The sequence below is a fragment of the Wyeomyia smithii genome, chromosome 2 (genome assembly GCF_029784165.1).
Source record: "Wyeomyia smithii strain HCP4-BCI-WySm-NY-G18 chromosome 2, ASM2978416v1, whole genome shotgun sequence".
Taxonomy (NCBI): Eukaryota; Metazoa; Arthropoda; class Insecta; order Diptera; family Culicidae; genus Wyeomyia; species Wyeomyia smithii.
Window position 1 is genome coordinate 214,693,493 of NC_073695.1, and position 22,731 is coordinate 214,716,223.

At 38.9% G+C, this 22,731-nt stretch overlaps 1 protein-coding gene across 1 annotated transcript in view; it reads right to left on the reverse strand.

Annotated features, from left to right (window-relative positions):
* LOC129720408 (protein mothers against dpp) overlaps positions 1–21,427 on the reverse strand; it is a 94,814-nt gene extending 73,387 nt beyond the window's left edge. Inside the window, exon 1 of the mRNA XM_055671886.1 lies at positions 21,325–21,427. Within this exon, the coding sequence (XP_055527861.1) occupies positions 21,325–21,427 (103 nt within the window). The remainder of the gene's footprint in view (positions 1–21,324) is intronic.
* Between the last annotated feature and the right edge of the window lie 1,304 nt (positions 21,428–22,731).

Sequence of the window (22,731 nt, forward strand, 5' to 3'; positions counted from 1 at the left end):
AGCTGTTTTTGCACAAAAAATTAAATACCGCTAAATCGACAATCTGGACCTCTGTGCAATGGTGAAAAAAATAGCCGGTTCAGTTTAAAAACGAAGAATCATTCATGTTTTTATTTAACAAAACTAAGTATTAGCTCCCAGATGGTCTCGAGGTACGAAGCTGGCCTAACAAGCCAGTTGTCGTAGGTTCGAGTCCGGGCTCGGGAGAGACTGTTAGTGTCAGTAGGATCGTAGCGCTAGCCCCGCAATTGTCCTGTACACTAAACAGTCGGTTGTGAAGTCTGTGTATAACATAAAAAACAGAAGGTCAAGTTCCGAATCGGAATGTAGCACCAAGGCTTTGCTTTGCTTTTTTAAGTATTTGATCAACTACCCGCAAAACAAAATTCATGGTATTCAATGAGATTTCAGATAACATTATGTTTTAATAATAAATTCATGCTTGTCATGGTGTTTGTGGTGCTATCTTATCGTTTGTCGCTTACTAATGATGAATTACTCCCGAACCATAAATACGTCTAAATTCGTATGTTTAGTGCAAAAACAAAGGCGCACGCTACCGATTCTTGATTTTTCTCACGTGTATGTACACGTTCTAACGTGTAGCCAACACGTGAGCACTCCAAGCTGCCAATTTTTTTTCGATGTTTCAAAATGACGTATTTTGAAAATAGAAATGCTTGTAACTTTTCACCAACAAAAGAAAAGCACGACATTTTTACACGAAAAGTTGCGTCTTTTGAAGGTCTAAAACTTTCTTGAAGACAGCATTGCTGAGAAATTTGAACTGAAAAAAAATAGAGCGAAAAAACGTTTTTTTTTGGGCACTACCCTAAAAAAAATGGTAAAATGTCTCTAAATCACTCAAATTTAGAGATACAAAAAAAATTTCGGCGAAGTTGCTTAGAATTTCTTCTGCTACAACTTTGTCAAAGGACGCGTATAATTATCTCTTCAAATATAGAAGTTACTTTTTCTAATTCGTTGATTTTGGGACCACCCTATTTAACGTTGATACCAAAATAAGGTCCCAACTATAACAAACAACTTCTCAGAAGCAACTATGTCTCTAAAACCTCAAAATGGCATCAAAAAGCTTATGTCCGCCTAAATTGTCATTCATTTTAACTGGAAAACAGAAGAGTTTAAAATTCAGTTTATTCCAAATAAAAAATAACATGTATCGAGTTTTTGCATATAGTGAAAATCAGTGTTTGCTCTTCAAAATGGTATCGTAAAATATTTTTTACAAGTGCGACCATAGGAGTTATCGATTTTCGAAAATGGCGTATTTTGAAAATAGAAATGCTTGTAACTTTTTACCAACAAAAGATATTCACGACCTTTTAACGTTAAAAGTTGCGTCTTTTAAAGGCTTAAAACTTTCTCGAAGACAGCATTGCTGAAAAATTCGAACTGAAAAAAAATAGAGCGGAAAAACTATTTTTTTGGCACCACCCTAAAAAAAAAGTGTCTCTAAATCGCTCAAATTTAAAGATACGAAAAAACTTTTAATGGCAAAGTTGCTTAGAATTTCTTTTGCTACAACTTTGTCGAAGGACGCGTATAATTATTTTTTTAAATAAAAAAGTTAGTGTTTCTAATTCTTTGATTTTGGGACCACCCTATTTTACGTTGATACCAAAATAAGGTCCCAACTATAATAAACAACTTCTCAGAAGCAACTATATCTCTTAAACCTCAAAATTGCATCGAAAAGCTCATGTCCGCCTAAATTGTCCTTCTGGACCACTGTGCATTGGCTGAGTTTCAAAACTTTATACTTTTGCTGGGCATCATTCTTTCGTTGCATTTAATTTTAGCTGGTCCCTCGGTCAATATAATAACCCTCGGTCAATATAATAACTTTAGGAATACTTAATTACTCGTATAATTCCATTTCAAGTTCAAGCCACACTTTTGCAGCTACCTAGTTTCCTTGCTCTCTCTCTAAACAATGAATTAGAACAGGTTGAAAGTTTAAAGTTACAACCATAAACTATGCTTCACATATTGCGGAGCCGGCTAGTGTTATCAAGTTTGAAAGTTTTTCTCCACTCTAGCCGGCTATAAATCATCCGGTACCTGATCCCCTGACGAGAAAAACACTACAGCGGAGACAACCAGCTCTTTCATCCAATGTTTGATCAGTGTTTGTAAAGTATTAGATTATTCCGTTTGAAACAGAAACTACCACACCGTACTGTCAATTGGGGCAAGATGTTCCTTTTAAGCAAAAAAGTTTGTTGTCAGATGGTTAACTGGTCGTGAGGTATAGTGCTGATCTAAATGGTCAGTCATATGTTTGAATCTTTACTGTGAAATTTGATCATAGTCATTGGGATTATTCAGTCTCCCAGATGGTCTCGAGGTACGAAGCTGACCTAACAAACCAGTCGTCGTAGGTTTGAGTCTCGGCTCGGGAAAGACTGTTAGTGTCAGTAGGAACGTAGCGCTAGCCTCGCAATTGTCCTGTACACTAAACAGTCGGCTGCGAAGTCTGTGTATAAAAACAGAAGGTCAAGTTCCGAATCGGAACGTATCACCTAGGCTTTGCTTTGTTAATTGGGTTTATTCATTAGCTTTGAAATGTCTTTCATTAACATTTATCGCTGGCAGCGATGTTTGTCAACAAGAAACAGTCATTCTCTGTTAGATATTTGAACCTGAAGTTTGTTTGTTTTAAAGTTCGATTTTAAATCGGAAATTGTATAAAATTTTGCTAGTATAAATACAATGTTTTGTCGGCCGAATATAATTTTTTTTGCTAAGATCAATCAATTCTAACAAAAAAAAAAAAAAAAATAGAAATGTCAAAACAATCATACAATTCTTTGTTGTTTAATAAAAATTTAACATTTCTCCCACATTTCTCCCAAAAACGTAACAATTTCTCTATAATGGTCTACGAAAATCTGCAAACTACGATGATGGTGCAAACTCATGCGGATGACTACTGGATTGTAAAGAGCCCAGATACTTGTGGATCGATTTACGATTACGATTCGCCCCAAGTTTCAGGGTTTGAATCTCCATATATGGTTTTATATCACGAACTTTATTCGAAAAATACGAGCTTCCATAGTCATTCTTCTGTAAGCGTTCCAGAGCTCTCGACCAAAGTCATCCATCCATACGAACTTTATCACCCACCAATAACGTCTATTGACCTAGGCTGAACTGAATGAACTGCACGAAAGCAATCGACCATAACGTCACTATTCCGATGCGCTGCAAGCTCCCTATAATTTTCCTCATCGCGGTTGTAAAATGCAGCAACTGGTTTCAATTCCGCTGCAACCGGTTTCCGGTCAGGCAAGAGCATTTAGAACTTAATGCTGCTTGGTACTGCGCTGCAGTGTGACACTCGATCACGGACTTCCGTCAAACTGTCCGGCAGTAACCAGCCAGGACAGATTGCGATTTAATAATACAGTATCAATCCTGTTTCCGAAAGGTTGTAAACTCCAGCAAACTTGCTTCTTCTCCTGACGTGGTACGAGTGACACAGTGAAACAGTTTGCTCCACACGGGAATTTAATGCCTGCATCCAGTCGGATGCGGTTCACAGCTGGAGTACGGCTTCCAGTGGATGCAATAACTATGTTTTAGAAATGAGCTGAGTTTTCTCGCAGCGATGCAAAGTTCCGGCATCCATACAGTTGTTCTTGTTGATGTTGTCCTCTGGGAGTGTGTGTGTACCGACTGTGAGACTTGTAAAGCACCGGCGAATAATGAAGTCTGCAAGCATATGCAGCTAGGATCTATAGAGTGGTGAGAAGCGTCTAAGTAGAGAGCAGTTCCCTGCGTTGCATCAATTCCCCCGGAGCTGCTCGGGGTATACGGCATATTTCAAAACTTAAACCATCGGTACCGGTGGAGGTGACAGGCTCGTGGGAAAAACTAACACGCAACAAACAGCAGGAAATATTTCCACATGTCAATCGCAGCGGGGCACAACTCAAATAACAGGGATGAACTTCAGTCAGTTATGTATTTTCAGGCTACGATTTTAATTAATTGATTCTGTTTCAATCGTATTTCGACTGAGTTTTGAGCTGTAAAATTTTTTAATCGATTAGTTTTTCTAGAAAAAATACAACCCTTTGCTCTTTACTCCCGCTGGAGTGATTACAATATGTTCAGGGCGCTTCGTGTGTATTTAGAAGCTCAATAAGTGATTGTTAACCAACCATGCCTGAATGGTTGGGACCTGATGATTCACCAACATTGACATTATTCTAGATTGCTTTTCTTCTCGTGGACTCCAACGTCGATCCAGTGAATGCTGGGCGCCACATTACATACAAATTTACACTAGGGGTCTTCACATCGAGCTCGTATACGAATACCCAGCCGTAAACTGTGTATCTCCCATTACTCGTCAATGGAGGTGAGTATTTTTACGGCTGGGTATTTGTTTACGAGCTCGACATGAATACCCATACTATTGCTTGTTCAGCGTGTGCACGTATTTTATTGACAGCCATTTTTTTTGCGCGATCTGAAATACAAAGCTATTCAAACTATTGTGCAAGCGTGATTTTTACATCAACCAGTGAGTTCAAAAGCAAACATGTCTGGAATGAGTGACCCTCAAAAAGTGTCAATATGGAGAACACTAAGGGCTGCCTGTGATCGGTTTTGGGGCAGCAATGGGTAGTTGACATATTTCACTATGTTCCACGCAATATTGGTGGCGGCAGCAAGCAGCAAACACGAAGGCCACATGCGACGAAGGTAATTAATTCCAATCCCCAGCGAGAGAAAAATTAAATGTAAATACATCGGGAGCGCGTGTACTGGCTAGAGTTGCGTGCACATGTTTTAAATTTATTTACAATTGATATTGATTACAGTGTGTACCGATTGTCAGCACTAACTACTATATATATCGTGAAGAGTTGACCACTGGACATGGAATCGTGCAATCGTGCAATCGGGATTGCGGATGACATATCGCTGGATGTTGCATGTGCTGTGAACGGTAAGCAAAATCGCGCTCGCTGTGAATAATGGCGTCGAATAGGGGTAAACATATTTGTAAATTAAAATTAATGATGAGCCAACAAAAGCAGAAAATTGTTGAACGCGCGATGGGACAATATTTGACCATTACTAATTGATAGAGTAATTGATTACCATATAATTGAAGGGCTTTTATTTTCAAAGTACAACTATACACTGGAGGCTTTCATTGTAAAAAAATGTCAACTCGCTTACACTGTTTTGCAATAAACAAACAATGCAGTATGAATGTTTATTATGGTTAAGAGGTCCTTGCTTTCAAACCTAAAAGCCAGCAAGGTCGAGTGTTTCTGCGTCATAACGTCTAACTTCGATGTTATTTTTATTAAATCGTATTAGTAAAGGTTCTCGATCCCTCTGTCTAGTGCCTAGGGTATTTGTTCCATTATTTATCTCATTAAGCCGGTATTCACGAAGAATGCAACAACCATCAAACAACAAATTTTCACGAAATCATTGAACAAATTAACAAAATACGCTTACGTGCTCTTATAGAATCGCCCAGCATTGTATATTTAGTAAACTTAGCTAGATTTATCCTGAATTTTGTGAAACAAACCATTTTTCACAACGCTTCCATATTCATCTCAAAACTTAAATCACTGCTCAATTATTCATCTCACGACGCCCCCATATTCATCACACTGTTAATCATGAATGAACCACATTATCATGAATGAACGTAGCCACAGGCCGTCGTAGTAGGTTACCTAGGAATCCGCTGTAGTTGTTTACGTGCAAAATTGGTAACCTGTCGATTTATGTCGATTATGTAGAAATAATTAAACATTTTCTGTATGATTTTTTCGTATTAACAGAAACTGATTTAGTAACTTTTAATTTTCTTCAACGCAGTGAAAACAGATGAAAATAATACAGTTGAAATTTAGGATTTGTAGAAATTCATCTCATATATTTCTGCTAATTCAAGCTTGTTTTTGGAAATTTGAGGTGAACATTTCAAAGATTTAAGCATTCTTAGTGCAGTGATTGATTTTGTTTAGTGATTAAAATAAAAAGTGGTCCGCTAATGATGAAAAAAACTTTGGTTGGCTGCTGAACGAGTCCCGTTGTAGTCGTGTAGAGCAATGCGCGGATTTGGTTTTCTAAGGTAGGTGATAGAAATAAATGAGTTTTCGAGTGGAGATGCCTGACTATAATATCAAATTTAGAGCTTTTAAGTAAGTTTTTGAGGATTCTACTTTATGAGAAATCTAAAGTGAACTAAGAAGAATCCATTCCATGGATTAGCAGATAGGTTTAGTTAGAAAATATGCGTTTTTTTCCTGTTTTCAATTGTGTTTTCATGTTGTATGAGATGAATAGATGAGCTGAGATGAATAATGGAACAGTTCCCCTATGTCTAAAAAATTGCTTTTATGCACCTTAAACGGAAATGGAATATTTTTTAAACACGACCAATTTATGCAATGGGTTTTTGTAAAAATGGTTTTAATGATTTTCAGAGCCTGAACAGTTTGATTGAGCAGTGTGACGTCTTTAACCCTCTTGTGCCCAAGTTAATTTCTAGACGGGCTTCGGTAAAATCACTATGAATCATTATAAACACTTTTTGAGTATTTATTGAAGCTTTTTAGAGGTTCGACTGGATCCCGCCAAATGGCAGCATTGGGCACTAGAGGGTTAACAAAATTGTAAAAAATAATTTAAATTTTCCGAAAAAATAGCATAACATTTTTTAAGAAAAAAGGGTTGTGTGTAAACCACAAGGTTGACGCAGATCTAGATAAAACCGTTTGTAACGTCACTTGCATTGTTGCATTCGAGGGTGATCACAAGTGATAAGTTTGGAGCAAACTTTTCTTTTGACGTAGGAATACGTCTTACTTAAGCGAAGTGGTTTTAAAATGCATGCCACTAAATAAACTTTGATTAAACGCCAAAGTTTGGATGGAAAGGCGAAGGCTACCTCAAACTTATGGTTTACTGATTGACACATCATTTGAATAGTAAGTTAGTGAAAAGTTAGGTTGAAAATCAATCACAATGGAGTAGAATCAGATGTGCCTTGTGCCGTTTTGTATGCATGTAGGTATTGTTATCTTCATTAAACAGATCTTGAACACAAATCTACAGCTTTAGGTATAATATTTACTGTATCTTTTGAAAAAATTATAAATAAGCACGTTTTATCCGCGTTTTTTTCTTGAGGTAGGTTATTTTTCCAGTTTCAACAACACGCAAAATGATTTTATCCGGTATGTATTACGAATGTACGAAACATGAATCTCACAAATAAAAACATTGTATGTATCGTGTTGCGGCTAAGCAAGAAGATAATAAAATTCTTTTCATGGCGAATGGAAGCAGACAGCAGAAGGTGCCACACTTTCAGTCACGCAACGCTGTTACGTGTTGCATATTGCTATTCAAAAAGATATTTGTTTGAGCCGAGAGCAGACTATTATACAGTCCAAAGAGTGCATTCTCGGTTGAGTAAGTTTAATAACGGCTGTTCACTAAAAAATAAGAATGATTTCAATATCTCTGTGCAAAAGAAGTAAAGAGCATTAAACGGATCCCTCGTATTTTTTTGCTCGGGTTCTGTCAGTTTGATCAAAGATGGCGTCGAAACAACAAGCACTCTGCGATTGCGTTGTACCTACGGTTATTCGAAACACATGAAAGTCAAGGAAAAAAGTTTACAGCAGACCCCTTCTGTGACGAAAATGTCCCCGTGAGCATTGTTTACCGAATCCTGGCAAGGCTTCACACCCCCCGATGTGAAGTACAGATATAAGCATAAGTATGAGAAGAAAGTTATTCTGTATATTGCAATCTCCGACAAAGGGATTTCAAAGCCTTGGTTTAAACCGAGTGGACTTAGCATCAACTAGAAGTTGTATTGGAAGAAATGCCTGGAGAAGATTCTGGTTCCGTTTTTTGGAGGAGCATTGTACTGATGGGAAGTGCGCCAAGAAGACGTTGGCGTATCTCGAGGGAAACAGATACCGTACGTACCCAAGGAACGGAACCCGGCCAACTTGCCGCAATGCCATCCAACCGAGGACTCGGTTTCCTCAGTGTCTTGGTGTACAAAAATAATTATAATTGGTGGGCCACGGACACCAAGTAGCTGACCACGGCAATCCGAAGGATTGATGTCAGTGACGTCTAGTGCTCTTGTGAGAGAATCTGCTCCTAGTTGCGCCGTACGAGACCACGGCCTCTTTGGCAACACTGACTTTTTTTTTTAGAAAACCCGTTATGTTTCTAATAAAAAAATACTAAATTTTATTTTTAGAATATTACTTAAGAAATTTTTATTGAATATCCGTTATACTATCGATTGTGAAATAGAAAGCATTAATAAATTGCATCCATGCATGAATACCAGCTCTGATTAGTTCAAATCTGCGTTTCCACAAGGCTTAATTATTTTTAATAGTATTTTTAATAGTTCGCATAATCAATTTACTATTTTCTGCATTTGAGCGGATGCATAGCTAATTTTTTAACCGATTGCTACGAAAATTGGAAGGAACTTGAAGCTTTTGTTTGGGACTATTAGTGCGGTTTTCGAGCGGGACGATCAACAACGGACCAGATGTCTATCAAAAGTATTATGTTCATAAGGGTGGGAAAAATGATCGATTTTCTAGAACCAAGTTCTTTTGGTTCCTTTTGGGGCCCCAGACAACCCTAAACTTACCGGAAGTCGATTGGTTTAGTCTCCGCTTGGCGCATTGCATTTCAAATTTGTATGAAAATTTATATGGAAAACCCTGCTTTTTTGCATGTACCTTTCTAGAGAGCTCAATAATGATGTAATAATGCACTACATTATGTAAAAGTATAGTATTTTAGATGCCTAACAGCTTTGCAGAAGGCACTGAAACTATTAATAAGAGTGATTTAAATGCAGAAAATCTTGTTTTCTGCCAACATTACCAATGTACCGGCGCCAGTAGGATTCTCTTCAGAAATAACCTGTCGTAACGAGTTTATACACTCAGCTGGATCTATCAAACGAATTCAGGTCAATATTCTAGGCGTAGGTAGGATCTACAACGTGTTTCAGAGGTTACTTCTGATGGCAATCTGACTAGCGCCGGTACACTGGCAGTGTTGGCAGAAAAAATGATTTGCAACATAAATTTCGATATACTCAACTTTGAACAGCTCCAGTATTTTTTAATGTCTTCGGCCCAGTTGTTGGGCATCAAAAAACCAACCATTTGAAGTCATGAAACATATGGTTTGAGCCACTTTGAGCTGTTTAGAATGGAAAATGCAAAAAAGTTGGTTTTTTCATACAAATCTCCATATAAATTTGAAATGCAATGCGCCAAGCGGAGACTAAACCAATCGACTTCCGATTAATTTAGGATTGTTCGGGGCTCCTAATAGAACAAAAAAACTTGGTTCTGGCTTTCTGCTATCAAGTTCCGTTTTTTTCATATAGCGATTCCCCACCCTAATGTTCATAGACTTCAAGGCGGCGCACGATTCAGTGGAATGCAACAAGCGATGGCAACAAAGATTTTACCCTAGAGCTCAAGCTGAAAAAAAAAAACGAAAGGTAATAGCTTTTTAACCATTTCTGTGAATTTGGATGCCTCAAAAATGATAAACAGTATTCACAATGCTATGTTCTTCTAAGCTAGAATTGTGAGAGCCAAGTGCTTTGACCGCAGTTTTACTGTACGAACATAAATAATCTTTTCGACCAATTAAGTTAGAGAGCTGCCAGTACTCCGCAAATGATCGCAAAGATTTCAGCATAAAAGATTGTGCAGTTGATACCTTGTTGAAAGAATTGTTGCAACAACATGAATAAACTCCGGCTCCAGCTCCTCCATCAAGCAGAAATTCATTGGTATGAAGTCGATTTGATTCTAAAAGCGATCTGAGCAGACCAATTATATTCAAAATCTAGTATGACTCTAAGATGTTTATCCTGATCACTTCTACAGACTTCAGGATCCAAGAAGTTGAGAGCAAAAGTGGTACATGTGCCATTAAGTAAATTTTTCAGGAGCCGCAAAAAAACGAAAACACTCAAATAGTAAATCATTTTCAACAGTTTTTTCCAACATAACTGCACTAAATCATTGCTGGAAAGGTTTCAAAAAACCGGCACATGAAAGCATAACGAGTTCTGGTTGAAAAACTTACATAAACTTTCATGGAAAAACATGTACCACTTTTGTTCTATGGGAAATATAATGACAACCAGAAAACGTTGAGAGCGAAATGCTTTCTGTTACATAATAGTCACAGGTACACTAGCGCCACGTAGTGAGAAAATTCCAAAGCAGTCAGATCTTCATCTGAAAGTACTCAATCACTAGACCAACTTTGTGAACACATGATTGTTTTATATCCTAAGATCCTCGACTTACAATTCATCTAACATGCACAGACTGAACATGTACCACTTTTGCTTTCAACGAAATGGTGATTGTGTTAATTACCAAAAATTGTGTTGGCTATAATTTTGGTTTAGGATATCAGTTCTCGGTTTTTCTTGGATATTCTAGTATATTATTGCGTTCTGCATCAGTTTATGCAAAAAACCCAAAAAGTGTAAAAATGGCACATGTACCAGTTTTGCAGCCAACTGTTGAGTGTACAGGACATTTGCTGGGCTAGCGCTACGATCCTACTGACACTAATAGAACCTCCCGAGCCAAGATTCGAACCCACGATAACTGGCTTGTTAGACCAGCATCGTACCTCGAGACCAATTGGGAGGTCAAAAAATGTTTAGTACGGTTAATTAAAAAAAAATAGAAAAATGTTTATTACAGTTAATTAGAAATTTTCGAAAAATATAGTCCAACAGGTGGGAAATTTTTCGAAATTTTCTTATGAACTATCTCCCCAGTTAGAACATTTTCCAATCATCAACTCCACATTTACTGTTTGTTAATCATCAAATTATCGCTATTGTAATTTACTGTAAACTTTAAGTATATTAAAACATACATTCTCTGAGGGTTAAAAATTTTATTATTATTTTGAATATAATAACAGTATTTCTGATCTGCACCGTACTTGATGGAGAAGAAATAGTTCACACCATCAAATCACATTTACAGCTGATTTAAAACTGAACTACAACTATTGCGGCCATTTTTCAATTTTGTCTCCACTGTACGTTTTGCTGTCAAACACATATTCAACACTGTTGTTTCTCTTGTATTCTCAAGAAAAAAGCTGGTTATAAACATGTTATAAATCTGTTTTAACAGCAAAGCATATACAACTTCAACTTATCATTCCGATTTAAAACATCAATGCGAGTGAATTAAAACTTAATGTTTTCCTTGTAACTTATTTATGACTCATTTGTAACTTTTTCATTTATTTTTTTCGAAAAAGATGTTGCAGGTGTTACTTGGGTAGCTGACGTTTAAGGAAGTGACAGTCTTCAGTTGTGTGAACTTGAAGATAAAGTTTCTTTAATAACTAGGTTCACGTCATTCAAATAGAGCAGGAAGATAAGCGGTCTTTAATGACTTCCCTGCGGTATTCCAGACGTAACGTCAAAATATAAGGATTGGCAACCCCTAATAGCAACGGTTCAACGGCGATCGGTAAGGTACGTTTGAAACTGTAGCAAAAGATTTCCGTTGGTTCCAAAATTGTCAAGTTTAGTGGCGGCTCTGCGCTGGTTTAGTTTATCGAGAGCAGCTGTCAAGTCAGTGTAAAGGACACCCGTCTGGGCACGTTTCGCCATACTATCACTGATGTACGAAGTAAGACAAAGCAAACTAGTGACGGTGGAGCGACAAAGGAAATTACTGTTTGTGGTATCTAAAAGTCTTGTAGTGAGCGAGTAAAGGCTCCATGATGACCAGCTCGAACAGTTTGACAACAGCACAGAATGAGGTGATGCCACGATAATTGCCTACATCGTGGTTGTTTCCATTCTTCTTTACTGGAAATATGTACGCCAATTTCCAGCAGGACGGGAAAATATCAAAAGCGACCGATAGTTGTAGAACATGCAGAAGCGGAAATACCAGGATGTCAATATACGTTTTGAGAAACGTAGACGAAATCCTGTCAGGTCCCTGGCTTAGGGATGACTTGACAGCAAGCTCTCATCGTCGAGTTTAAATGAAAAGCATTCAAAGTTTGGCTCAAACTGTCCATAGTGGGGTATTACTGGCGGCACAGTCAACGTGATGATCGATCAGATCTCATTGGTGAATACGTCGGCAAATTTCTCGGGGAAAAGCTAACAAATGTCCTGCGGGGTGGATGCCGCCTCACAATTGCATGTCATAGAGGAGCGTATCCCACCTTCATGTCGCTGTTGATTGACGAACATTCAAAACTGCTTGGGATGAGACTTGAGCTTCTTCAGTAAATTGGGTTGATATCGGAGAAAGCATTTTTCGCTGCAGTTTCGAATGTGTGGTTAATTCTCGCATAGAGACGCTTTAGGGACAGTGTACGGACATCTTCTCGGATTTTCACTGCCAAAGTTCTTTCGTTCACCGCGGCTGTCGGGACGCAAGAAATAAGGGATTCTTTGAAGCGTATCTGTCGTTGGCATAATCCAATACGTTGGAGAGAGTTTGAGCGATACTTTCTAGTATGGGTTCGTTTGAACGACGAGTTCAAAGAACAATTTCCAAGTATTTTCAGTATTCAGGTAACGATAACTTATCATGAAAATCTGCCGCTTCAACTGAAACATTGAATTTAACATTATCGAATGCTCCCTCAATATCTACACGCAAAACTTTTCCTTATTACTTCAAAAGCAATAGCGCAAAATTACCTTTTAGGTAACAAATCCATTACTTAAAAAGCAATAAAATTCTTCCCCAGCTAAGTAACAACACATACTGTCATATATTTAGCACGTGTTATGAGAGTACGACTATCTAATAATGGTCGTTTCAACCACATGCAACGTTTTTTCTGTCGAAAAATGCTCCCTTTCCACCTCAAGTCAAAAAAAATCACACACCGTCGCATAAGTTGCACATGTTACAAGTTTTTTCAATCTCAAATTCATCCGGTGGGCGTGTATTAGTTCGCTCGTTGTATGCATAATGCATATGCGAAAAAATATGACAAGAGCTGCCAAGCAACATTTTCCCCGTCATAGAGTATGCAAACGTTGATGATTTCAAAGACTTGAAATGCGCCCTAAAATGACATCACGATCTGTAAACTGCGTTAGAGAAAAATAAAAACATTCGCTTTCTTGCAAGCTATTTACAGCACATAATCATTGGTTCATGGAAACTCATTTGGACCTGTTTGAATATACAAAACTCGTGCCCTTCCAGAACAATATTCGCAACTTCGGCAACTCTGGTCAGACAGTATTACATATTTCCATTTCAAGTAAACACTGGGGGACGAAACGAAAGTGTTTCTAATTGGACATTTGAGGTTGACGGTTGAGATTCTGATTATGTGTGGATGAAGGGAGACAAAAATGAACCAGATCGTTGCATCAATACAAATGCAGCGAGTGAAGTCTTGCCAACACATGCATTGCGGTGCTTGGCTGTATGTTCTCCTGCAGAAACACATACAAGCGTGTGGCCGTCATAATTTTTATTACTTTTTGTTTGTTACTTTTTGTGTATAATGCGCAGTCATAAGACACAAAAAGTAACAAAAAATTGCCCAAAAGTAATAAAATATTCCCCGTTTGCGTTGGGTGTAATAAAGCTCCTATACAGAAATGCTTCTTCGAAAAGGTTTTCTCTTTATCATGGACAACACGGTGTGAAAGAGTAGATGTGGATTTTTCTTTTTGATATGCATGCTGCATTTCATGAAGAGGTCATTTCGACAAACTTTCATTACGAATGATCGATGACTTTCCAATCATTTAAGGCGTTAGAAACTCAAGCTGATTGGCCGAAAGCCTTCTTTTGGAATAAACAAATCTTTTATTTCTCTACAGGATTTTGCGATGTAACCTGTATCTTAGTATCTAGATTGTAATTTGCCGGCAGGCTGCCACCTAAGTGTCGGAAGGAGTAGAAAAAAATTATTTTAAAAACCCTTAGACTTTGTTGTAACTTTATTAAGTCTGACAGTTTCATTTACACTAGGAAAAATTGCGTTTCTCCAACCCCGTCGTTCGAAGGTGTTCAGCGCTTTTTTGTGAATCTGTCGTGTTATTTTAAAAGCAGTCACTTCTTCTGTATGACGTCTGTTCCAAGCCTTTCTGCAATTCTTGAGTAATTTTGCAAGTTCAGTGTTCCACCAGGACGAGTTTTGTGAAATTTTGGCTCTAGAGCATCGGTAAAAGAATTCCAATCGGTATATTTAGTATTCCAAAAAGGGAATTTCAAGCATGCAGATTTCCGTGGTTTTACACATAATAAAAAAATATGATTGTGTGTTAGTTTTAGAAATTAATAATAGAAATTATGTTTTTATTTGCTCCATCCAGTATGCTTTATGTGTGTTTCATCTCTAATATTTCAACTGCATCAAAAGACATTAGCATCATATTGATGTGATCTGATGCATCTTTGTGACCTGCGACAATAACTTTGTTTTTTTTTTTTTTGCTGGGACCTACTAGGATTTCTTATCATCCTCGCAGGCTACACCAGATCTTAACAAGGTTTTGTTGCAGTCATCGATCACGTACTGTTTCTGTCTCCCACTTTGGCCGTCACTCGCGAAAATTAGTAACAAGTTACACTTGCAGAAAATTCAAAGAATCTCCAGACACAGTGTGTCGTCATTAGAGGGCTAAAACTAGGGGATACCACGAGAGTCGAGACAAAAATAAATAATAATACAGAGAGAATACTTCTTAGTAAAAAGGTTTTCCACCTTAATTTGCCTCAATGTGTGTCAGCAAATAAAAGATTGCATGTTAGGGCGTAGAAATTCTGTCACTAGAAGCTGACCGAGTGTAGCCGATAACATGCAAAAATGTTTACAACTTCATATCACCTGCATTATCGTCCTTTTGATTAGCATTTCAATAACTGCTGTGAATTGTGCACTGCGACTGGCAGTCCTTCAAACAAAGTTATCCAATTGAGCTACATTTACAATCACGGTTGGACGGAAAGCGGTGTACTTCTGTCCTCGTGTGTCACCACAAGCAGCCGTTGAATATGTATCAGCAATAACGGGGTACCGGATAAGGAACCTCTTATAGCCACCAAGCTAATTACCTACGTCGAAGAAAACCGGGGTCCAAAACTTGATATACAACGCTGCTTGGAGCGGGTGTAATAATAGACGTTTCGTGTTCATTTTTCAATTAGCAGTACAAGGGTAGCATAAATCTTACATCAACGCGTAACCCACTGACATCGCCTTCGCCTCATGGAATTGGTGGTTGGTAAAGTGGAAAATTGCCGGTAAATTACGGAAAACGGTGTACACGACCTGGCTTCTTGGCTCGCTAGCTATACACACCCACTGGAGTATGAACGATGTGGGGTGCGTCCCGTCAGAAGAAACTGTTTTACTACATACACTACACTACTGCGGAAGCCGTCGTAGACCCACAATTTCGGCACGACCGCCCACAATGTTTGTGTATGCGTGTGATTGTGCACGATTTGCTTGTTTACGACGTATGGTAAATGTTGTTTAGCATATAATATTTTCATAACGTGACGAGGCGAGATTTACGATTGTTCAGCATGATAGCCGGGATAATGTACTGATGAAAGTTGTAGCACATGGGTGAAAACTATAGTTGTGTTACACTTAGGACTCAAACTAGTCAATGAGTTAATCCATAACACAAGCAGTTGATTCACGACCGATGTTTATAGAAGCACTTTTATGACTAGTAATGGGTGCTAAATATTTTGTTCTAATAAGTTTATTTGATAATGTTTTTAATCACTTATCTGCCTTACAAAATTAGGGAAATCGGTTTTTAATATAGTCAATGCACCTCCAATGATGACCTGCATACGATATCGCATCAATCGCATAATCTCTCGTATACCACAAATAAAGGTAAACTTTTTATCCCTTAGGCTCACAAAACCTGACAGTTCTGTTCGAACATATCGCTATGCTAACCACATACAAGCCCTGACCAGCTCGATTTATTCCAGCCAACCCGATGGCCCATAGCTGATTCCTGTGCTCAACGACGACGACGACGTAGAGAGAGCGGAATATGGCGAAGCAAAATTTGCATGCATGCTTTTGTTTTTTACTGGCATCAATTTTCGATCGATTACAACATGCGATGAAACATGAGTTTGCTGTCGTTTACCGGCAAAGCCAACCCAGAGTTGCCGTAAATCAAAAGTTAGTCAACAAGTGCATCCTCGGTCGACTGCTTTGGCGTTCGGCATCGATGATGGTGCAATTCTTCGGCAGCCCCTAGCACCAGCTTGACGGAGATGGAGGGCACAATCGACGTCGTAAACGTTGTACATGAAACCTTCGGTTTATGATACCTGCTGCTGTTGCTGCTGTTGGTAGTGTTGACAGGCAGGACATATAAGAAACGACTACCGTCGGAACCGGCCAGAGTGGGTTTATAGGTCAGATTTTTAAAGCATCCTCGATATGATTGCTTCTTTAAAAAGCATACAGTTCACTGGTTACAGGAGTATAACCATCAACGGCTTTTCTTTTCAATGCAATGGCGAGATCGATCGGAGTGTAACGTTTGCCAGCAGGGTGGCTCTAAAGGGGGGTGTAAAATTTGTTCTGCATGAGTTAGAATAGAATATAAGTAGAATAATAACTTGATGTTTTCATTACCAATTTAACTAATGAGATAATAAGGTCTCAAACTCTTCAAAGTTCCAACGGTCGATTTTAAGAATTATATTGGCATTATCATGTGCATTAATTTACTGCAGTTACGGCAGACAATTTATTCTGAGTAAGTTTTTACTTACTTACTTCGCTTTACTTTGCTTTGTTGGCTAACGGACCGTTCACCGGTCTAGGGCCGAACGAATTAGAGATGTCCAGCTTCTTTTGTCTTGGGCAGCCGTTCTCCAGTCTCCCCGTACACCAGCAGATCGTGTATCTTCTTCCACCGCGTACATCCACCGCCTGCGAGGCCTACCACGGAGTCGACGGCCTCTTCCTGGTTCTCTACTGAAGATAGTTTTGACGGCTCTCTCGGCTACATGTCCAGCCCACTGATGCTAGCCCCGCTGTATTACCTCCACTATATCAGCATGTTTGTATACCTGGTACAACCGGTGATTCATGCGTCTGCGCCACACTCCATCTTCTTATTTACCGCTAAGTATCGATCGCAGTACCTTACGCTCAAAAACTCCGAGCACCCGTCGATCAGCTTCCTTTAGCGTCTATGCTTCATGTCCGTAAAGGGGCACCGGGAGTATCAGCGTCCTATACAGCGCTAGTTTTGTGCGAGTTTGCAAACTACGGGACCTTAGCTGGTTACGTAGTCCGTAGAAGACCCTGTTCGCAGCTACAACTCGTCGTTTCACTTCACGGCTCATATCGTTGTCACATGTCACAAGCGTACCAAGATAAACGAATTCATCAACCACTTCAAATTGTTCCTCATCTATCTCCACCTTAGCACAAACACAACGGGAACTCCCACGCTCCCTGCCAGCTACCATGTACTTCGTTTTGGCAGAGTAATGACAAGTCCCAATCTCGCTGCTTCCCTCTTAAAAGGTACGAAGGCCTCCTCCACGGCCTTACGGTTGATGCCGATGATATCGATGTCGTCCGCAAAACCAAGGAAGCATGTGAGATTTCGTGATGATCGTACCGTTTCTTTCCACGTTTTCTCTTCGTACTGCACCCTCAAGAGCGATGTTGAACAGTTAGTTGGAGAGCGCATCACCCTGCTTCAGTCCATCCAAAGCTACGAACGCGGCTGATGTCTCGTCAGCTATCCGCACGCACGATTTCGATTCCTCCCGCGTCATACGACTTAACTTAATTAGTTTTGTAGGGAAACCGTGTTCCAGCATGATCTGCCACTGCTCGTTTCTTTTCACTGAGTCGTATGCCGCCTTGATATCCACAAACAGTTGGTGAGTCGGTAAGTTGTACTCCCGGAACTTATCGAGGATCTGTCGCAGGGTGAAGATTTGATCTGTCGTGGAACGCCCCTTTCGAAAACCAGGCTGGTGTTCGCCAGCAAAGGATTCCGTTAACGGTTTCAGTCAGAAGAACAGGATACGGGAGAGCACTTTATATGCTGAGTTAAGCAACGTATATATATAGGGCATATGTATATAGATAGGGCATATACGTATATAGATAAGGCATATGAAGCCTTCCAACCAGTCCACAGTGGGGAATCGCTGGCCATCAGCCAAAAAAATTTTTTTTTTTTAGCTGTTTCATAATATTTTTCCTTTGTTGCTATAACATTTATGTGTCTAAATCCAAAATTTGGGCGTAATATACTGAAATTTGAATTTTTTATGACTCTTCAAAGCTTGGCGAACTGACGTTTTTTGTCTTTTTTTTTGAATAAAAGTACATTATTTTGAAACGCTCGGATTTTTTTGACGTCAAAGGAAAAGTTGTTGAAAATATTGTGAAAAACAAACCCTTTTCATTAGATATTGTAAAATTTGGTTATAGTAGGCCTGACACTAAAAAAAATTAAAAAAAACGTGATTTTTTGTAGAAAAGTAGCTTAAAAGTTCAGTTGCCGCAGTTTGCCACGGTTGTGACTACATTCAAAAATTAGGGAAAAACGTAAGCTTTCAAATGTATACTGTCCGCTGTAGCGCAAAACTGCGCAAATTGTCACTTTAGTGAAAAAAGATATAGCAGATTTTTGTAGTTTTTATTTTTGAAGTTGAAATTTCATCCAGGATTAATTTTAATCATAACCATGATACCCCATTAATGAAAATTTATGATATCGTACCTAATCCGTAAGGATAAAATATAAAGTTAGGCATAAATCACAAAATTTGTTAATAAAAAGTTATATTATAAGTGTTAAACAAGAAAACAGTAAAAAAATCTTTAAAAATTTTTAATTATGTCAAACTTTATCACTTTCTGCAAATTTAAAACAGTAATGAAAACATTCAGCCCTTTTCAGTTCATGATAATGAAATTCGCTAAATTGATTGAAGTGTCAAATACTAGCAGCAAATTCACACCATCAAACTCCGGCTAACAATAGCCCGTTTGTAGATTACTTTTGCTTCGCACTCGTTTGCATACAAAAGTAAAGCACACATTTTGCTTTATGATAAAAAAATAAAAACAAAGGACAGTCGTCGCCCTCCGCATCTTTTCGTATTCATTTAGAACGTTGTGTCATTCCAGTGGTTCCAGGCACAGTGGTTCCGTTTTCTAAGAAGGGCGGTCATAAATATTGTTTTCTTATGTTTTGAGTTCAAAACGTCAATCTTAGTGTATTTTTCGATGCTGAATTTGAAAATCACATCTATTTTGTAGTATTTTTATGGATTCGTGGTCAAGGGTCATCTAAAAGTACTGGTATCTTTTACCAACTTTGGCTTGACTACTATATTTTAACTATGCAATTTTCAAACTTTTATTGTTCGATGCCACAAATTTAATGAGTGTTTACATATAAAAGAAGTGTGTTTTTCGATGTGTGTTTGAAAATTAGGGATATGTTTGGTTCACAACAATTATTTAATATGGTAATACATATTAAGGAAATTACAAACAAAGAACAAAAAATATAATACACAAAATGTCATAAAAAGTGATAAAATAAAAATCTTTCTGCGTTCTCGACTGACCACGAAAAAAAACTGTTCTCTCTTTGGTGCTGTTATCATACTTCGATAATAAAAGATAGATCTGCTCTATTTCATTCAACCATGTGGCATATCTTTTTATGCAGTTGCTCTTTGTTTATTACATTATTTCCAAGGAACTGATAATCGTGTGCAACTGTAATGTATTCGAGCTTACTATTCATCTAGCTTCAAGTTATAATAATCATATAGTGATGAGTGTATTGATTCTAAAACATTTTGTATCTTCTAATGAATTCTTCCAGATTTTTCAGTTCAAATTTTAAAGATATGCATTTTGAGAAATGAACATCTAAGCAATGAACCTAGAAATATATTTACGTAAAAAGGTATTCGTCGGAAAGGGGTTGCCAAATATTACCGCCGAAAAAAAAACACTCAAAAACAAAACAAAAACGAAGAATACATCCCAAAAGTGACCATTTTGTATTCACTTCTCACAAACCAATGGGCAGGTCTCGGCCGCCAAATTATGTTTCGGACATATATACGATACCTAGCGAACATTTTGATGTATTGCACTTACGTAAATTCGCTTGAGAACATTGTTGAATTGACAAATGAAAATACATTGGTGATATCTATTTATACCAAAATGTACCTTAACCTAATAGCATACTTCTTACAGCTGTTTAAAAGTGAAAACTATGCGCACTTCCAAGTCCCACAGTAAACAGTTCCTTCGTAATACAAAACAATAATTGATGCCATTGTTAGCTTCAGACTACAAAGGATGCTGAGAGGTGAAGAAATACCAAAATAATGAAATTTGATTTTTGGCTTTATGACCTATGGGGGAACCACTGTGCAGTGTCTTGGTTTTCAAATTCATAAACTCGTTAAATTTTATTATGGACCCTTCAACTTCAGCGGCACTACCTAATTCAATGTCTAGTAAGTTGGCAATTCATGGTGTTATGCATGTATTTAAGTATCCTCTTTCAACCATAGAAACCAGATTAGGAAGATAACATATATATGAAACAATGAAACATCGACAATCAGTAGAAGAAATGAAAATTGCAGCGAAAGACATTTTTCCTGCTGATAAGTATATGGAACTTCAAATTTTTTGGAAACAATTCATCTCAAGATTTAAGTGATCACAGGAAGATGATGATGATGATGACTTTTTCAATTTGTAATTAGTTTGTATTAACTATGTTGTTTTAGTGTATTTAAAAAATATATATATATATATTTAGGCAAAATTTGTTTAGTTCGAGGGGTCGTCCATGAATTACGTTTTTTTTCAATGGGGAGGACGCCCGGTGGCACTACTTGTGGTCAAAGATCATATAATTCTATAAAAAAGGGAAAAAGTGTCAAAAAAATATTAAAAATTGGATTTCGTGCTTTATGGACGGCCCCAAACAAAAAATGGATGCCAAATTCGTGTTCAGCGCTCCAAAATTATGTAAATATCAAGTTTTTGTTGCATTTATCGACACTTTTTTTGCTTGGCCAGCCTTTGTATGGAGTCGCCCCACTTTGCAGTCGTTCGGCATTTGTTCGTCCGCCCAGATTCTTAGTATTATCTGGTGGATCGCATAGTACAGCCGCTCGCTTCCCGCCTTTAGAAGCTCGGCCTGGATACCGTCCTTCCCAGCGGCCTTGCCGTTTTCCAGCTCACCAATCGCCTTTTTCACCTCCTCATGTGTTGGTGGCTCCAAAGCTTGTTCTTCACTCATACTCGTCATCTTGTTCCTGTTCTGCTCATTCGGCTCCTCGCCGTTCAATAGCGCCTGAGAATGCTCCTTCCACCTGGCTGCAACCGTCGGTTTATCAGTAAGCAGGTTGCCGTCCTAGTCATTACGCATAAAACATAACTGACACAGGGAAATTCCTCCTTCTGACTCTATTGACAGTTGACAGAATCTCCGCACGTCGTTTTGAGCATAGCTGGCGACCACCTGCTTGCACCTGAGCATGCGGCACCCGGCACGGCTTTTCTCATCTGTCGCTCTCTGGCACTCGGCATCAAAACAGCCATTAGGCTGTCTTCACGCGTCGTACCTACCACCTCTCTCGCAGTCATTTCGATGGCGCCGTGGATACTGCTCCATAGCCCATTTATGTCTTCTACTCCCTCCTCCTGCTGTTCTGCGATCCGTTGATCCAGCTCTCTGGCGTATCCTGCTGCCACGCCATCAGCTTTCAACCGCTGAATGTTGAAACGCGTCGTCCTCTTTATGCGATATTTCATCACGCTCGACAACCATGCGCGGATCTTACAAACGGTGAGATAATGGTCAGAGTCAATGTTTGGTCCCCGAAAAGACCTAACATCAGTGGCATCGGAAAAGTGCCGACCGTCAATCGGTATGTGATCGGTCCGGGAGCAGGCTTCTCCATTTGGTTGCCTTCAGGTGTGTTTCCGAATATTCAAACGTGGAAAATAGGAGCTCTGGCCGCGACAAATATTATCAGCCTCAGGCCGTTTTCATTGGTTGACGAGTGGAGGCTATGCCTTCTAATGACCGGACGGAAGAATTCCTCCCTCCCAACCTGTACGTTTGCGTCTCCGATGACGACTTTTACGTCGTGTTTTGGGCACTCGTCATAGATTCGCTCAAGGTTGTCATAGAACTCATCTTTGACTTCATCGGATTTGTCATTTGTCGGTGCGTAGGTGTTGATTAAACTGTAGTTGAAGAATTTGCCCTTAATCCTTAACACGCATATACGGTCATCTACGGGCATCCACCGGATGACTCTTGTTTTCTGATTTCCCAGCACTACGAAAGCGATGCCCCGTTCCGCTGCTTTGCCGCCACTGTAGTAGATGTGGTACTTGAAAGAAGTACGTGCAATAGAGTCTACTGCACGGAATTCCCTTCCTCCGGAATTTGGCCCATGAACCTACTGAATCGCTGCGATTTCGGCTCCCTGCCACTGTTGTTTTCGAGCAAGCAAGCCAGCCCACGCCGGTTCATTGAGAGATCTGTCGTTCCAAGTACCCAATTTCCAATCGTTTACCATAATCTTTTTCCGTGTTCGTAGG